The 16,154-nt window shown below is 36.1% G+C and overlaps 2 protein-coding genes and 1 pseudogene across 5 annotated transcripts; all 3 read right to left on the bottom strand.

The window, feature by feature from the left end:
• Positions 1–348: 348 nt before the first annotated feature.
• LOC8258812 (protein high chlorophyll fluorescent 107) lies at positions 349–3,652 on the bottom strand. Of its 3 annotated transcripts, none has more exons than XM_002519176.4 (8): positions 3,003–3,649; positions 2,742–2,885; positions 2,137–2,442; positions 1,950–2,009; positions 1,617–1,862; positions 1,402–1,512; positions 1,131–1,307; positions 349–872 (listed from the first exon to the last, which is right to left on the bottom strand). In XM_002519176.4, the coding sequence occupies exons 1-8, from the start codon at positions 3,543–3,545 to the stop codon at positions 513–515; spliced, it is 1,947 nt and encodes a 648-aa protein (XP_002519222.1). In that variant the 5' UTR covers positions 3,546–3,649; the 3' UTR covers positions 349–512. The 3 variants fall into 3 exon arrangements, with proteins under 3 accessions (XP_002519222.1, XP_015574668.1, XP_048235123.1); XM_015719182.3 differs by having other exon boundaries at positions 729–888; positions 3,003–3,651; XM_048379166.1 differs by having other exon boundaries at positions 746–951; positions 3,003–3,652.
• A 1,668-nt stretch (positions 3,653–5,320) lies between these two features.
• LOC8258813 lies at positions 5,321–12,101 on the bottom strand. 2 transcript variants are annotated; one of them, XM_002519177.4, is made up of 9 exons: positions 11,615–12,101; positions 11,207–11,424; positions 10,953–11,079; positions 10,533–10,601; positions 10,240–10,356; positions 10,056–10,151; positions 9,801–9,973; positions 7,570–9,385; positions 5,321–6,259 (listed from the first exon to the last, which is right to left on the bottom strand). In XM_002519177.4, exons 1-9 carry the CDS (start codon positions 11,939–11,941, stop codon positions 5,735–5,737), a joined length of 3,468 nt encoding a protein of 1,155 aa, XP_002519223.1. In that variant the 5' UTR covers positions 11,942–12,101; the 3' UTR covers positions 5,321–5,734. The 2 variants fall into 2 exon arrangements, with proteins under 2 accessions (XP_002519223.1, XP_015574772.1); XM_015719286.2 differs by lacking the exon at positions 11,615–12,101 and adding an exon at positions 10,740–10,785 and having other exon boundaries at positions 11,207–11,355.
• Positions 12,102–12,943: 842 nt separating this feature from the next.
• Positions 12,944–14,725, bottom strand: LOC107261251 (annotated as a pseudogene).
• Between the last annotated feature and the right edge of the window lie 1,429 nt (positions 14,726–16,154).

Genomic DNA, 16,154 nt, shown 5'->3' with positions numbered 1-16,154 from the left:
TATTTTTCTATGTATTTCTTTAAATTTTAATTTTTTTTTGAATTTTTATAAATTTAAAATTTCCTTTACAAGCAGATATTATTAGATAGTTAATAAAAATTTCAAAGAAAATTAGAAGCACCTGACTTTTGTAATGTGAATGTTAAACATAAGTAGCTTCTGACCTCCATAACTCCGTCAAGTCTCATTCGAGTAATTGATAAACCATTGATTTGGTTATCTTCTTGAATTTATGAGTTGAAGGAAGAAAGCAAGCATTCAATCCCGAGGAACACATAAAGCAATGATCTTGACAAGTAAAGATTTATTGTAATCTATACAATTATTTAGCCAAAGATGGGGAAAAAGAAAAAAAAATGTCAAACTTTCTCATTTTCTTATATGAATAACACTATACAGATTGTGAACACATTCTGCTGTTACTATCAGTGTCAATGAGTGCAAAGTTTACAGTATTCCAAATATCAACCTGGCCTATAGTGGCTCAAGATTATCAGAATTGAATTCTACCATTAAGTTCTAGTTTTTGATAATTTTGTGGGCGATGATCTCCATAGTCTTCTCTGTGAAACTCTCCATGGTGTTGGGTTGCCCGATGTTTCCAACTGAACATCCACCTTTGATTGATCTAAAGACAGCCTTTCCTTGATGAAAGAATCTAAATCAAATCCACTTCTACTTCTTGTGAGATTGCCATCGGCATTACTTGAAGGAACATTAGCATTAGCTTCATATTTGCCTGGTTTACTACTAGAAGACTCCTGCTCCTTATTCTGATCAAATTTCAGGAGTCTCTTTATGCTGTCAAGTGCTGGATCAATGATGTCTAGAACTCCCATAACCCATGAAGCATCATCTACAACTTCAGTTCGCTGTGGCACACACAATCTAAATCTATTTACAAGACTTGCAATTAAAAGAGGCACAAGCACATTCACCATCTGCACCCCACTTTCCAAGTAACAGAAAAACGAACATGCATGTTAAAGGGAAGAAATGAAATGAAAAGGAGAAAATACTTCAAGGCAAGGTTACATGAATTCAGGTTAAGACCCAGAAAATACTTCAGAGGAGAAAATGTATTCTTATGCCAGACCAAACGTGCAACAGGCAAAATGGCAGCTACTTACTTGCTGAAAATAAAGGTTACGAATTTCCTCAGCTCGTACAGAGTTCCCTTGGTCCTCCTCAAATTGAGCCCATGTCATCCATGTTATATAACTCTGGGAGTTTATATTCAGCGATGATCTAAATAATCTACGAGCTAACGATAAGTTGCCAACTCTCTGTTCAAGAACACCCCAAGCCTGCCACGGATTGCATTTCAATAAGACATGCACGTTAAGATTTACTAAATACGAGAAGCCACATACGCATTATCTTCTCATACACAGGCATTACCTGTAGACATTTAGCAGCACTTTCACTACTCGAGTCAATTGAAAGTGCTCTCTGGTATAGCTCTCTAGCAGCGGAGATATTTCCTTCTTTCCATTCCATCCATCCCCAAGCCTAAATAGTTTGGGATTTTAATCAGTCAAATCAGTTTATTTATGACAGAGAAGTGGAATGAGCTGCGTTAATAGTTCTTGGTAGTGCAGAAAGAAATGCCTTACAATCCATACTGGTTGGTGCTTCGGGTCCAACTCAGATGCCCGCCTGAACAACACTCGTGCAAGATTTGCAGTAGAGTGTTTATATTCCAGTAATGCAAGAGACTGAAGAAGAACAGGATCCCGCGGATTGAGTGTGTGACCTATCTTCAAAAGCTTTCTTGCCATTTCGATATTTCCAATATTAGCTTCAAAAACTCCCCATACGTGCCATGCAAATCTATTCTTGGGGCTAGCTTGTACTGCTTTCTGCAAAAATGGAAAGACATTACCATTTTGTCATCGAAACCAGTAAACTAAATCGAGGAATGAAAGAAAAGTCATAAAAAGGAATACCTGAAAAAGTTCCCTAGCTGTAAGGTTGTTTTCCTGTTGCACCTCCACCTGTGCCCACGCCTAATATGAAGAGACATCAATGTATTCAGAAAGAAAAACTTACTTGGCGAGTTAACTTAACTCTGAGACCGCAAGTTTGCTTTGGTACAGCCTACAGATAAGAATGTTTAGGATGCTAAGAACTTACAAGCCAACTGGCACAGCTTTTTGGATTGCACTTAGTGGCTTGCCTAAACAAATAACGGGCCTGCTCGTAACGATTTGCTTTAGCTTCCAACAGTGCAAGCGTTTGATATATGTACTCATTTCCACCGCAGAACTTGATGCCTTTAGCAAGCAATTGTCTTGCCTTCTTGATATTTCCCTGTTTTAGCTCTAGAACTGCCCAACCATGCCAGGCAGCTATATGTCTTTTGTCAGCAACTGTGGCAGCATCAAACAACTCCCTTGCTCTCCTTATATTACCCATCTTATTTTCCAAAACAGCCCAGCACTGTTTGTGAACATAAAATACAAGAATGAAGATGAAAAAGAATGTAATTGATGCTGCTAAATCTTAATAACCCCAGAACCACATTACTGGTCTCATTTATGTTGACATTACAGACAAATTTCAGGATCAATGGGGAACTAATTGGACAAAAGTCGTAATTAATCAGCAACTCAAAAGTATGCCTCACAATTTAAATCTGGACTAAGTTAGATTTCAATAGTCCAATTAGAACAAGAATTCAAGGAATTGGTTAATTAACAAGCTAAATTTCAGTACACTGTAATTTAAAAATGACTAACCTGCCAAATGTAGGCATTTTCTCCTTGAGTTGCCTGGCACCCTTTCTCATATACAGCTCTAGCTTCTGCTGTTTTTGATTGCTTGGTTAGTATCTTTCCTAATGCTACATATGCCCTCCCATCTTCAGACCAATAGTTAATACACTTTCAAAACAACAATCACAAGAACCCAATTTCAAACACAATCTCAATATCCCAAAATCACAATTATACACACATATAATAGAACAAGAACATCCCAATTGACTTGTATATATATACCTTTTGTAGTATCACTTCAGCCTCTGCAAATCTATAACCTCTAGCCAAAACCTTGGCCTTATACAAAGCCAAGTCCAAATTGACAGCAAGAGGCTTTTCCTGAGAAGAAGAAGAACCTAACTCCATTCTCTCTGGTTCAAAAATGGGCATTTTCTTGGCAAACTTCTCGAGACCAGCATCAATGATAGCTGAAGATTTCTTATCATCATTAACAAAAACAACATCTTCATCGTCAGAATCTTCACCAGAAACCTCCACTGCAGGTCTGCGAACTACAAGCAGATCCTCAAAAGAATCCTTTTGTGTTTCTTTTCTTACTTCTCTGTTTCTTGATTGTGATGAAAGTGGTGGTCTTTGATCAAGAACTGGAGAGGATTGCTTTGAAGAATATGGGATTGGACGAGCAGCCTTGGTCGGGACTTTGAAGGAAAATCTGGAAGCTGGATTTATGTATTTTTTATTGTTAGAGTTTTGAGAGGAACTGAAAAGATTCAAACTTGTTGCCTTTGATGATGAAGAAGAAGAAGCAGAGAAGAAGTGCATTTTTTTTTTTTTGTTTTTTTTTTTTTCTCTAGTTCAGTTATTAACCGATAAAACTGTTTCTCTTTGCTTGGAAGAGAATTTGGGCGGGCTCTGTAAAGTACAAAATTACCAATATAACCTTTTCCTATATATATATATATATATATATATATAACATTCGATATTCTAAAACATTCTTTTCTAAACTTAAAAATATTATTGGATTCATTAATGAGAATAATATTTTGATTTTTTTTAGATTATCTTGATCTTTTTATCCAGAGAAATTAAACAAAAACAAGAAAAAGAAACTAAAAAAATCAAAATGTGTGATTTAAATGGAGAGGGTGTTTGGGTAACTGCAATCTGAAAAGTGACTGGCTTAAGAGCGTCCACATGGCTCTCATCTTTTTATGGCTTAGGCAGTCTAGCTGGCAGATTTTTTATGCCATGTGGAGGCCTTTTGTTGGTGGAAAATCATAGTCTATCAGGGACAACGATCTCATATTTGCTGTGCTCATCAAAGCCAAAAACTGGTTCCAAAAACAAAATGTCAAAGCCAAAAAGTACCCAGCTCCAAGACCACAGTGTTCTTTATTTCCTGAATAATTAAAATGAGTCCAGCAAAGTACAGAAAGATCCTAGGAGCATCAATCTAATCTAAGATACAAGAATAAGATTAGATGGATCAGTGGTTACTGTCCAATCTGCCACTCTATTAGAAAACATACACACAATTTCCAAATTAAGTAATTCAAAGTAATTGTAACTAATTATGTATAAATATGGGTATGAGTCTTAAAGATTATTATGAAATGAGTAGCAATTATAATTGGTATCTTTCTATCTCTCTACCCTCTTTCTCTGCCTCTCTTTCCTCTATTTTCTCTTTCATTCTCTTCCATTTTCCTACTATCCAAATATTAATTATAATACATGAACTTGAGCATAAGAAAAGAAAAAGAGAAAACGAAAGCAACAAAACAGTATTGTAGATGACCACCTCAATCTCTGTATAGTAGTTAGTTGGATTTTGGGTACAGTGTTCATGTGATGAAATATAAGATACTTTTTTTATCTTTTTGAAATTGTTGTAAAAACAAGTGTATAATTTTTTTCAAATTTTCTTTAGAAGAAAACAAATATGGTATATTTCTTTTGAAACAATTCTTAAAACTCAAAAGAAAAGAAAAGAAAAGAATACTTCTACAAATATAATTCCAAACGTGGCTTTAAATTGAAATCGGTCTCTCTTTTTTTTTCTAATTTCTTTTTATGTAGAATAATATTATATTTCGAAATCAAATTCAATTAAAAAGAAAATATATTTCCATTTTAACATTGCTGAATCAAGCACTGTGGAGAAAGAGAAACAGAAGAATCTTTACCAAAAAATACTTTCTTTTTCTCCAGACAATCATGGAAGAGACTGTCAGTACTTTCAATATTGTATTGTAGATGGCAACTCAGACTTGGCCATCGCTGTGGCTCATGGGAGGAGATAATTGACATCTAGTTACCCTGTACAGAAGATACAAGCCATACTGCAAAATCAGGTGCTTGTTTCCCAGTTTGTAGATTTTAATCAAATACAAGAATGCCCTAAAAAGAGTACTAATGGCTTTTAATGTGCAACTAAAAGGCACAATACTTCCTGCTGATTAGCGCAATGGAAAGATAGCATATAACTGCAGACTAAGTACAACCCTCAATGGGTTCCTGTATCAATCAGCAAACTCACAGTTATACGCATGCACACATTGAAAATAAAGAACCCGGAAACGCTGCATCCAAAGAGAGAAACTCATGCTTGAGTGCCTTCAGCAACCATTTAGCTCATTGATAAATATTACAACGTTAGCAAATAATAGCCAAAGCAACGAAGATCATGGAGGACATTCCATAGCTATCCACCAGAAGCCAAATCAAAACAATAATAACCACCAGAGAAGTTACAACCCCCTCTCCAGACAGTAAATTTTATTACAGCAAGAACAAAGCAATTTAAAAGGATTAGTACCCAAAATTCCTTTTATGGAAAACACTGACTTCAACCTGACCTGCACCTGATACGTCAGTTATTTAGTCGTAACAATGAGTGCTTGTTTCTTCTGACCTGTCTATAAGTTCCAGGAGAACCTGAAGCCTCAGTGTCCTGATAATATATAATGATTTATGCAAGAAATGACATTACCTGTAATTACAAAAAGCTAACTGTCAGCCCACCGCCTCTTTCGGGCTGGCCTCTCTTGTTTAGATTTGATTGCATCAGCTATCAAATCAATTGGCTTCATGGGCTTATCTGGTTCCCTTTTAAATGCAATGGGATCCTTGAAGCGCTCCCTTCGTTTTTCCATCTTTGCTAATGATTCCAGTATCTGTTGGTCATCATATCTCTTGTTAGTCATATTTCCACTATGAAAAGCATTTTTCATACTCCGCATAAGTGATACAGTTTCAGGTGCTTGTTTCTCTTCCAGTCTGTTCCCTATGGTTGGTTCTTCTGGTACAATCTGACCTTCCTCAATATCTAAATATCCATCCTGCTTTGAAACTGGAAACTTATCCAGCCACCTCTCATCAATTTGACTACCTTTAATTTTTGCATTGCCTCTTTTGGTTGCTCTTCCTACGGGAGTTTCCTTAAAATCCTTCACCTTAGCAAACTTCATATCCATCCTTCCAGATATACCATTGGACATCGAACTTTCAGCAACGGAACATCTCCTAGAGGACTGTAGAACATTTTGTCACAGGAAAATATTACCGAATTACACCTAGCTTCAGATAATATAACCTAAACAGTATTAAAGAGTTAAAGAAGCATCTATAGATGAGCAAAGAAACTTGGAAATATTGCAGCAGAATACTTCAAGAGCATATCCTCAGAACAACAGTCAAAAACCAAATTGTTAAGCAATTACACCTAACTATAGATAACACACAAAATTGAATAGCTAAAAGAAAATACATCATAAGCAATAGCCTCAAAACAACTGTGGAGAACGTATTTCTCACAGGAAAACATTACCTGACTTCACCTGACCTAACTACAGATAAGATAAACTAAAAACCAAACAAAATTGAAGGGTTAAAGAAACATCTAAGGATGAGCAAAGAAATTTGGACATATCGCAGCAGAATATTTCACAAAATTTCACTTCAAAACTACTATCAAGATCACTTCACCGAGCCATTTCAAAAAAGATCCTGTCCTCGCACTAACATCTTAGAAAGATGAACACCTGAACATAATGGCCGGGTTGGCCATGATTGATTTATCCCATATATTATATTTCATATGCTTCTCCAAGACCAACATAGAAGAGCTAAGTTAATGCTAATGCAAGTGAAGTTAAAACATACATCTATAATTAGACAGTCCATAATATGACTATTCTCCAATGCAATACAACTGGTTCTTGAAGTACAATTCAATTATAAATTTATAGGCCAGGGAGGTAAAGTTTCACGCCAACTGAAACTGATGGAGTAAATACAACTATGGTCATTAAGGCCAATACATGATCTGTTCTTGAAGAACTTCTCTAAGGGTCAACTTAAATATCACTGAGCTAAGAAAACATACAAACAAAGAGTTCCCTAGTTTTTAAGGCATCACTTATTATTGTGGTATACAAAAAATGGGCATGCATATGGATGTAAGACATAAATTCAACTTGGTTCGAATCAACCTTTTAAAGGTTGACCAAAAGAACAAGCATGCTTTGTTTAAAATCTCAAATATCATGCAATAGTTGGATAAAGCACGTAGTAAGAATGTTTATCGCTGAAAATGATGTCTATTTCTTTAGCCTGAATGGTTATTTCGACACTCAAGCATGTGAGGGAAAACTCTAAAACCTTAATGATCTTTACAAATTGGAGTACATGGATTAGGGGAAAGGTAAGACTGAAAGAGACAAGGACAAACAAGCAGTAAGATGGAATTAACAACACTAAGAAAGACTGGCTCATTAGTGGAGCACTTATAATATATGAATACATTTGTACAAGGTTTTGATGTTGGTTTCCCCAAATTTACCTTTACTGCCCCAAAAATCAAGTCAACTGGATGACTGCAGCTCCTGGCTGTCCACCCTTGTTCACCTCTAGACATCATATTATGGTTTCTATTAACAAAGCCAACACTTCTTTCTCCTTTAAACATCTTGTAACTATTCCACTTCAACTGGACATCATCAACAACCATACAATTACCATCAGCAGATTTAAGTTTAGCATGAATTCTTCTATGTGTAGAAGATTTTTCATATGAACATGATGATCTTCTGGCATAAAAATCATCATCTTGTTGCCCCCAAATCGATTCACCTCGCATCCGACTCAGTACTCCAGATTGTGAACTATATTTTCTCTTCTGATGAAAACGTTCATCAGAATTGATGACATCAGCTTCTGCATTACTAACATCATTGTAACTATTAACCCAATGACTGTCCCTGCATTTGTCACCATGTTCTTCTCTCCTATGTCCCCGATATCTTTCAGTTAATCTGGAGTCAAATGAGGTGCTTCCTGGTGGCACCCTATTCTTCCACCTTCCTTCATTGGCCATAGAGAACTTCCTGTGCAGAAAAGAGGACAAATGCTGACGATCCATCTCCCAATGCCCATCTTCAAGATCCATAGACCATGAATTCTCCAAGTTTGTAGGGGAACAGTGACCAAATTGAATTCTTCTTCCATATAGATTCCCTCTCCCAACAAATGGAATATCCCCTTCATATTTTCCATCCAAAGAATCCCTTCTTTGGCTGGTGGGTGGAAAGGATCTACCACTTAAAGGCAGCATCGAGAAGTCACCGACATCCAAATCTTTATGGTTAAGAAAACAAGCATCAACATTGGTCTTCTTCCCACAACGGATTTTGCCACAGTTCCTTCCCCGTTGGATGTTCATCTCTTTCAAATTGTTATACTTGGAAACCAATCTCCTGGGCTCCCTGCAAGTCAAAGGGATCGTGCCCTCGGGAGAGAGTCCCTTGCCACAAGAACCCCAATCTCTATTTATGGCATCTCTATCATCTAACCTTAAACTTCTTCCATTCAAATTATCCTCATTCCAGTAGCTCCTCCTGTCCTGGGCCTTCATTACATCTCGAAAGCTCTGATGATACTTTCTACGAGGATGTTTTATGCAAGCACCGTGAACATGGTTATCAGAAAACTTACCATTGTAGGAACCAGATAATTTTCTCTGCCTGTCCAATGAGGAATTCTCATCACTATGAGGAGCAAAATCATGCAGCCTTCCTACCTGTCTATGGAAATCAGTGGATAACCAATCCCTAGAAATGGGAGAAGTATCATTATCAGTATCAGGGTGAGTTACCCTTTCAGCAACTTTATGAAGTCTCCTCTTTTGATGCCTCCTTCGTTCCCAGAGGGTACTTCTAATTTTTGAATGATGTTGGCTATCAATTGGTATTCTTCTGGCACCATCGCTTTTAGGGCTCTCATAATCAGTTGAAACCAACTCCTGTTGCACTGCGCCGGAGTTTAACCTTCTTAAATGACTATCGGACTCTTCAGGAGTGTTGTACACGCTATCTCTGGATGAATCAGAATCAGTTCCAGAACACGATAGTGTCAAGCTAGAAAGAATTCTGTCTCCAACCGATAAATCTGTCTCTGTCAGGCATTGATCTGATTTGCATTTATTAGCGGCATTCTCCTCCTCCATTATCTGCACAGGTTCCTTCACTTCAGCAATGTCTTCTGAAGTTTGGGCGTTCACTTCGCAATCATGATACCCATCAAAATCAAAGTTTTGATCTTTGACATGATTATCAGGAACCAGCAGCATTTGTTTAGACTCTGACATTGTCTGGATACACCTATTTACATACAATAGCATTCTATGAGTAGAAATGGAGAAAAAAATATGTGGAACATGGTAACATCATACTCCTTCAATATAAAGTGCAACAGAACTGGTGAGAAAATTAAGCTACTAAACATCCTTGACTACTGATTGTAGAACAAACAAAAGTATCAAGATGTATCAACTATATTTCTACTTTATGAAATTAGATTATGTGTACAGGAAACAATAATGCATGTTTTGAGCCTTCGTTTAGAAAATGAGAGCGGTTAGGTTCAGCATTATTAACAGCCATGACCGACCATCTTCAACATGGGAAAATAACATGCCAAAATAATTCTGCAGAAAATATGCAGAACATAATAATATTACATAGAGGTAGAGCTACATGCTGGATACAGGAAATGAAGATCAAGTTTAATGATTACCCGTTCATTAAAGAAGACCTTAATTTTCCCAAAGGTTTCACAGGTGATTCATCTGAATCTTTTAAATCATTCACATCTAAATTCATGCTTCTTGATATTGCATATCCACTATCATCTATATGGTCCTCCTTGTTTGAGCCAGAGCAATTCTCATTAGAATCTTGCACATTGATCTGCGACCAACAACCCAGTAAGCAGTATGGTGTCAATGTTGTAAAAGAAGCAGATATGTCTATAACACTCAAAACATTATACCTGTATAACAACATCAGAGTCCCAAGTACGTGGACGCCTTAAATCCATAGTTGGTTGGCGCTCAGCAGTGCTATCTTCAACCTGAATGCCTCTTGGCTGAACCAACAAAAAATATCTGAGTACTCATTATTTTAATTAAAATGAATATCAGAAGAAGAAAGAAGAATTGTTGATCTAGACTTACCAATACCATCAGCCTTTCTCCCAAATCTATAAATTTCATTGAAGATCCAGCCTGAGCACTATCCTCAACTACAGTCTCTTTAGCTTCTCTCTCATGCTTAGTTACAGCTTCACAAGCCTGTTCATATAAAGTAGCATATTTGAGATCTAGTCATGTACTTTCACAATGACCATCAGGAGACCCACACAGATAAATGAAATAAAATAGAATAAATTAATACTAATAACGAAATAAGAAGTCTACAAAGAGAAATAAAAAAATAAAAAATACTAATAAATAAATAAGAAACTCACCTGAGCATGCTTAAAGAACTCCTGATTTAAAGACTTGCTACGCATGTAAGGACGTTTTCTCAATTTCTCCTAGAATACATATGATACATATGAGAAATCATCACAATTATAACTGGTGAACAGCGGAAGTTATCATATGAGAGTTAATATAAGTCCACAGGATTTTCTCCCTACTGGGATGTCTAAAACTCTGATAATTTGACTAACCCAGGTATGTGCAATCCCATCCAAACATGAAATGATATTGAACTCACTGCACGAAAAAAGATCATAAAGATACAGCTCTATGACCAGAATGCATGCAAATGTTTATACTAGCAGGCTAACTGGGGGTCCACTTAACTGAGACTGTACAAACACACATATATATTAATGTCAATTCTTTTTAAACCATAGCAATATAGAAGTACAACAATTTACCAGGGAAATGCAGTATTGTTTCCAACTGTCCTCATTGAAACCAAAATTGAAGAAATCAGATACATCTACTCCAGGGCATCGCCATCTTTTCTCTTCAAATGCATCAATATCAACATCTAGGATAGTCCTGAAATGAAAAAATAAAATGAAAGACTATTAACATAAGCTTACAAAGGAATCTTTTTTTATATGCATCATGCACAACCAACCTCCAACGAATCTAAAGAAACTGGGGATGTCATGAATTAACTAACCTATACCATGGAAGTGAGTAACAATATCCACCATGAGATCCTACTGAACTGCCTGCCGCATGAACACTAGCAGCCGGACCTGTGCTTGAGACCTCATGTAGCTTGTACCTATCATCTTCCCAATTACCTCTAGAATATATAGAAGAACAAGACTTGACGCTCACAGAATCATTGACTTTCTTATTACTTGGAAATGATGATCCATATGGTTTTACATGCTACACAATAACACCATAATAAGAAACTGGACAGAGTGATTCTTGCATCAGTAAGCCTTTATTGGTGAATTAAAATTCATACCATGAAAAAGAAAAGAATAAAATGGAGAAGTATATAGATTAAAAAAAAAGGGGGGATCATAAATAGTTAAAGACGTAAACTAAATAACTCTATCAGCTTTTCAATTACCTTGCACGGATCCTCGTCCTCGTCCTGATCAATAAAATCCTGATTAATTTTCCTCTCTGCATTAACAACTTTAAAATCTTCACAATCATCATCATCATTCAATACTATATTGAAATCATCATCATCGCTATCGCTCTCATTGTCTTCCTCTGAACTGCACGATTTCTCATCACAGATTGAATTCAATTGTTTCGAATCTGACTTGAGATTATTAGGGTTAAGTTCTGTGGCAGTGTCATCATTGAAGTTTGATGATAACACAGATTTCACCTGAACTTCGACGTCTGCGTATATGTCGCCAAAATCGTCATCGATCAAATCATCCATTTTTCCTTTTTTACTATATGAAACGCTAAGTTTTAGTAAACAAATTCCATTTTAGAATACATGAAGAAAAGAGATAGGTAAGTGAAGTGAGTGAAGACAGTGCAAATATCCAGTAGTGAACAGTGGTTTTTAGGCCAAATCTAAAACCCTAATAAAACCCTGACACTTTTTCTTTAAAATTTATTTCTTAATTAATGAGACCGGTTTATTTAAACCCATTCATTCGCTATTTAATTAACAACTTATACAACCACATTATAAATTTTTATGACCGGTTCAGTAAAAAAACAGCTTAAGCTGTATAAAATATTTAGATATCCATTTTCATTGACATTTGTTTATTAATTACACCAAATAGCTAATGTAAATATATTATTTGTTCCTTTTTCTAATTTTATTTAAATTGTAATTATAATTATTGATAATCTGCTTTTCTACAAAGCTGTGAGTTTTTAAATTTTTTCTTTGTAATTTAATTAATAAAAAGATATTTTTTATATTTAATTAAATAAATGAGTGATACATATAAAGATTAGACACGTAGATTCAGAGTCAAACCGACTACTCCAAGAGTGCTCATCTATAAACTGGTTACGGGTACAAATAACATAAAAAAATGTAACCAACATTTATTGGAAAAAGCAACCTCAAAAGATGAATTTACAAAATAAATATCAAAGTAATTCTGCTGATTCAATAATATTATTATTTCAATTTGGAGTTCTTAGTTACTTCAATAAATTTAAATTTTTTGTACTATTCCTCGTTTACTTTATTAATAAATGAGTGACACTTAAACAATAAAATGAGCCACCATTTTTCTTCTTCTGGATGAAAAATAAGTGGGAATGATAGATAGGCTCCCAAAAACGCAGTGCACCTGCATCGCAGAAGTCCATTGATCATAATCCAAATCATGAGTTTTTCTTTTTGAATGAACTTGGGCAGAATATTAATAGTCCATTCTATACTTCAACTTCAGTAATTGTCCACTTCATCCATTCAAATACTATATGATTGGATTATTTTGCACAAGGGATGCCCAACTATTGCAACATAATTTGGTTCTTGTGCAGTTGCAACATCACCTTCATGGAAATTATTAGATTATGTGCTAGTAATTCAATTCTAACAAAGAAGGCTTGCTATAAACTTTCAAATTATACAAAATTTAGAAGAAGAAATTACCCTTTTCAGTAGAAGAACCACCGTTATCGTGGCAGTTAGTTGATGGTCTTCCATTGCTACAGATGCAAAAGAAGTTGTTGGGTGAGCCATTTTTGTAGCCACTGAATCCACCATTGGCCTCGCATGACTGACATTTTCCATCTATAGGTTGCTTCCATGTCAATCTGAACCCTTCTTGCGAGGCTTGAACCAAATCTTCATTTACTGCTTCAAAAAGAACAAGGCAATCACAGTTGAATGACTGTATCTATGCCAATCAAACTCTGGAACTGCTCCTTCCTTGAACACATATGACCTTTTATCAGCACTATATTAGGCATTCTATATGTGGAAGGTGGGTGCAAGATACGATTATAAAAGAAATGCATAATCTTATTGCCAAAAGTGTAGTCAAAGAAGGAAAATAGAGTTACGTTCAGTAAAATATTATCTGGTAGTTTTGGACGTGCTGCTTCTTTTACTCCAGTGCAGACAAGTGTGAGGGATTTATTAGAGCAACTGATATTTTTTATGACATAAAAATATCATTATTAGGGAGATGGAGGACTGGACTATGGTCACTGCACGAGAGATTAAAGCCTGGAAATCCACAGTGCTCAATTTGTTGCCTTTGGTGCCAGAAAGGGTAGCCAATGATGGTGCCATTACCGCAACCAAAAGGAAGGGCACGCAGGGTTCAGCGACTTTTAGAGAATCACCATTGGTGGAAAAGGAGTAGAGGAGGAAGCTAATGAAGAGAAGAGAAGGAGATGGTAAGCTAGGGAGGCCATGTGTACTTAGCTGTAGCAAGGGAAGGTCTCCAAACTGACAATTATGCACATCACAATTGAAGTGTGTATACATGTTCCAATTATTTGTCTAATTTTTTTGTCTGAAAAAGAAAATTAAGATATAGTCAACGAACTAAGCAGAAAATGACACAAGCATGTTTGGAAAATAAATAATTTTCTAATAGTTGCTGATTAAAAAGATTCTTGTGAAACCAACCTAGTAATACGACGTAGGGTGACTTTAGTCAGTCACGAGAAGCAATTGCATGCATCATACTTCAGAATTCTCATGGTCCAACAATGGGGCAAATTATGCCTTCAAACTTGTGATGTCAGATGTTTACATAGAGTGAAAAAATTTATAGTAAACAGATGTATGGCAAGTTAAGAAATGAACACGAGAGAGTTTAAATTTCAAACACATTTTCTTTGGCTTTCACACGTTGACATGTGGTTGCAAATTCAGGATATGGGACGTCTAGAAATGGGCAACACCACCAGCGAATCTCACCAGAAGGTGTCCCTCGTCAGGTGTATAGGCATCCAAAGCAATGCCCAAAAGAGCAGATAAAAGTTTCCAAAGCACACTATGCCCTGCTGCCAGCAATTGTCGATCCCCTAGCCAATTGAAAGGACTAGAAATCACAAAACAAAACTGAACATCGCGACCAAAAGGCTTCATGCATGGCCATAGAGAAACGCTGTCTTCTTCATAATCATGTACGTGAGAGACAAACAAATAAAATAACAATCCACTTGAACTGTTCCATCGAAATGACCCGACGTATGTCCCAACCCAACAAAATCCCCTCGCTACCTGCGTCATTCATTTCATTTCTTTATTTTACTTGTAACTTTTGTATACAAATCAAGGCAAAAATAGAGGGGTGGCATTGGGTTAAAAATGGACAGATCGCATATAAAAAGCCTGAGCTGCTCCAGGACCTTAATCCATGCACGTGACCATGATACATAACCATGCATTTACACCCTGCCTCTTCTCTGCCATTGCCAATCAGCCCAATAATTTCTTGTTCCTGATAAAGGAAAATTGATTAGTTTTATGGGGTTGAATATATAAGAAAAAACAGCAAAAGAAACTGCTCTTGTTTAAATTTCACTCACATGGCTGTCTCTAACTCATGGAGAAAATTATTGATCTTTCTTGGAAACCCTAGACTCCTTTTGTCAAAGCAATAAAATTGATTCAGACTAGAAAGTTTGGGGCCTGAAATATATTGCCCTAACAAGAAAAGAAAAATCCATGCTTAAATTGTCTGAATTGAAGGGAAAACACGTCTTTGTCTTCATGAAGAGTGACAGAGACGATTACACCTCCACAAGCAAAATGACAATGACTAGCAACTGTTTTACCCTAATTGGAAGGACTTCTTTGAAGGGTCTGTATTTAGAAAAATAGAAAAAGAAAACCAGCTTACTTGTCTTCTAGGTTTCATATCTATTATGTGATAATTCTATGCTTCTCTTTATTCTTTAAAAGCATTTCTTTTGGTTCTCTTTTACTTCATTTCTAGATGGGCACTACAATTTTTGTGACTTTATGCACAAATTATAGAAAGCCAACCAAATTCCCAAATCAACTACTAACTAATGATTTTTTTATATATATATTTCACTGAAGGCCCAATGAAATGTACCCTACACAATAAGATATGCACTAATCAGGAACTCCATTAGTATTCACTATGAATTATAGCATTAGGCAGTGGTACGGTGTGTAAGGTAAGTGACATCTATGAATAGGGTTTGGATGGATTTCTTTTTCCCTAAATTTTGTTTTTATTTTTGTTTAGGTAGAATCTCATAGTAATGAATTTGGTATAGATCTATCTTCACTAGGCTTAGGCATAAGTGGAAGTTTTTCATTCTTTTGAAGAGGTAGGGAAGCTATAAGTATACAATATCCTGCATTGGGCAATTTCCAATTCAGGGTACTGCCAATGTCTCCCTGCGCTGCGCCCTCTCCTTACAGGTCAGTAAGCATGAACTTTTGTCCTTTCTCAAGATGCAGTAGAAAGAGAAAGAGAAAGGGAGGGAGAGTAGGAGTGAGAGTTTTGGAGCGTGGAACAAAGAACAAGTAAAAGTTGATCGTGTGTAATAGAAAAGGGCAAATTTGCTTTTTGACCAAAGAATTTGATTCACTACTCCAATGCATACATCAACAGGATAAGCTGAAGTATCTGGGATATGTGGAAGAGGATGTGATGTAACAACACACTTATACCTTTATGCCC

The sequence above is a fragment of the Ricinus communis genome, chromosome 9 (genome assembly GCF_019578655.1).
Source record: "Ricinus communis isolate WT05 ecotype wild-type chromosome 9, ASM1957865v1, whole genome shotgun sequence".
Classification (NCBI taxonomy): Eukaryota; Viridiplantae; Streptophyta; class Magnoliopsida; order Malpighiales; family Euphorbiaceae; genus Ricinus; species Ricinus communis.
The sequence above is the reverse complement of the archived record's forward strand: the minus strand, read 5'-3'. Positions and strand labels throughout refer to the sequence as shown.

What these genes read in the sequence shown, in the direction of transcription:
- LOC8258812 (XM_002519176.4), bottom strand. Translation starts at nt 3,545, where the DNA reads ATGCACTTCTTCTCTGCTTCTTCTTCTTCATCATCAAAGGCAACAAGT. An exon ending in CAGCTAGGGAACTTTTTCAG is followed by an intron (nt 1,863 to 1,949) that starts GTATTCCTTTTT and finishes CCATTTTTGCAG; the next exon opens with AAAGCAGTACAAGCTAGCCC. An exon ending in AGCACCAACCAGTATGGATT is followed by an intron (nt 1,513 to 1,616) that starts GTAAGGCATTTC and finishes CAAACTATTTAG; the next exon opens with GCTTGGGGATGGATGGAATG.
- LOC8258813 (XM_002519177.4), bottom strand. Translation starts at nt 11,941, where the DNA reads ATGGATGATTTGATCGATGACGATTTTGGCGACATATACGCAGACGTC. An exon ending in AGGACGAGGATCCGTGCAAG is followed by an intron (nt 11,425 to 11,614) that starts GTAATTGAAAAG and finishes GTTATTGTGTAG; the next exon opens with CATGTAAAACCATATGGATC. An exon ending in AGTTCTTTAAGCATGCTCAG is followed by an intron (nt 10,357 to 10,532) that starts GTGAGTTTCTTA and finishes TTATATGAACAG; the next exon opens with GCTTGTGAAGCTGTAACTAA.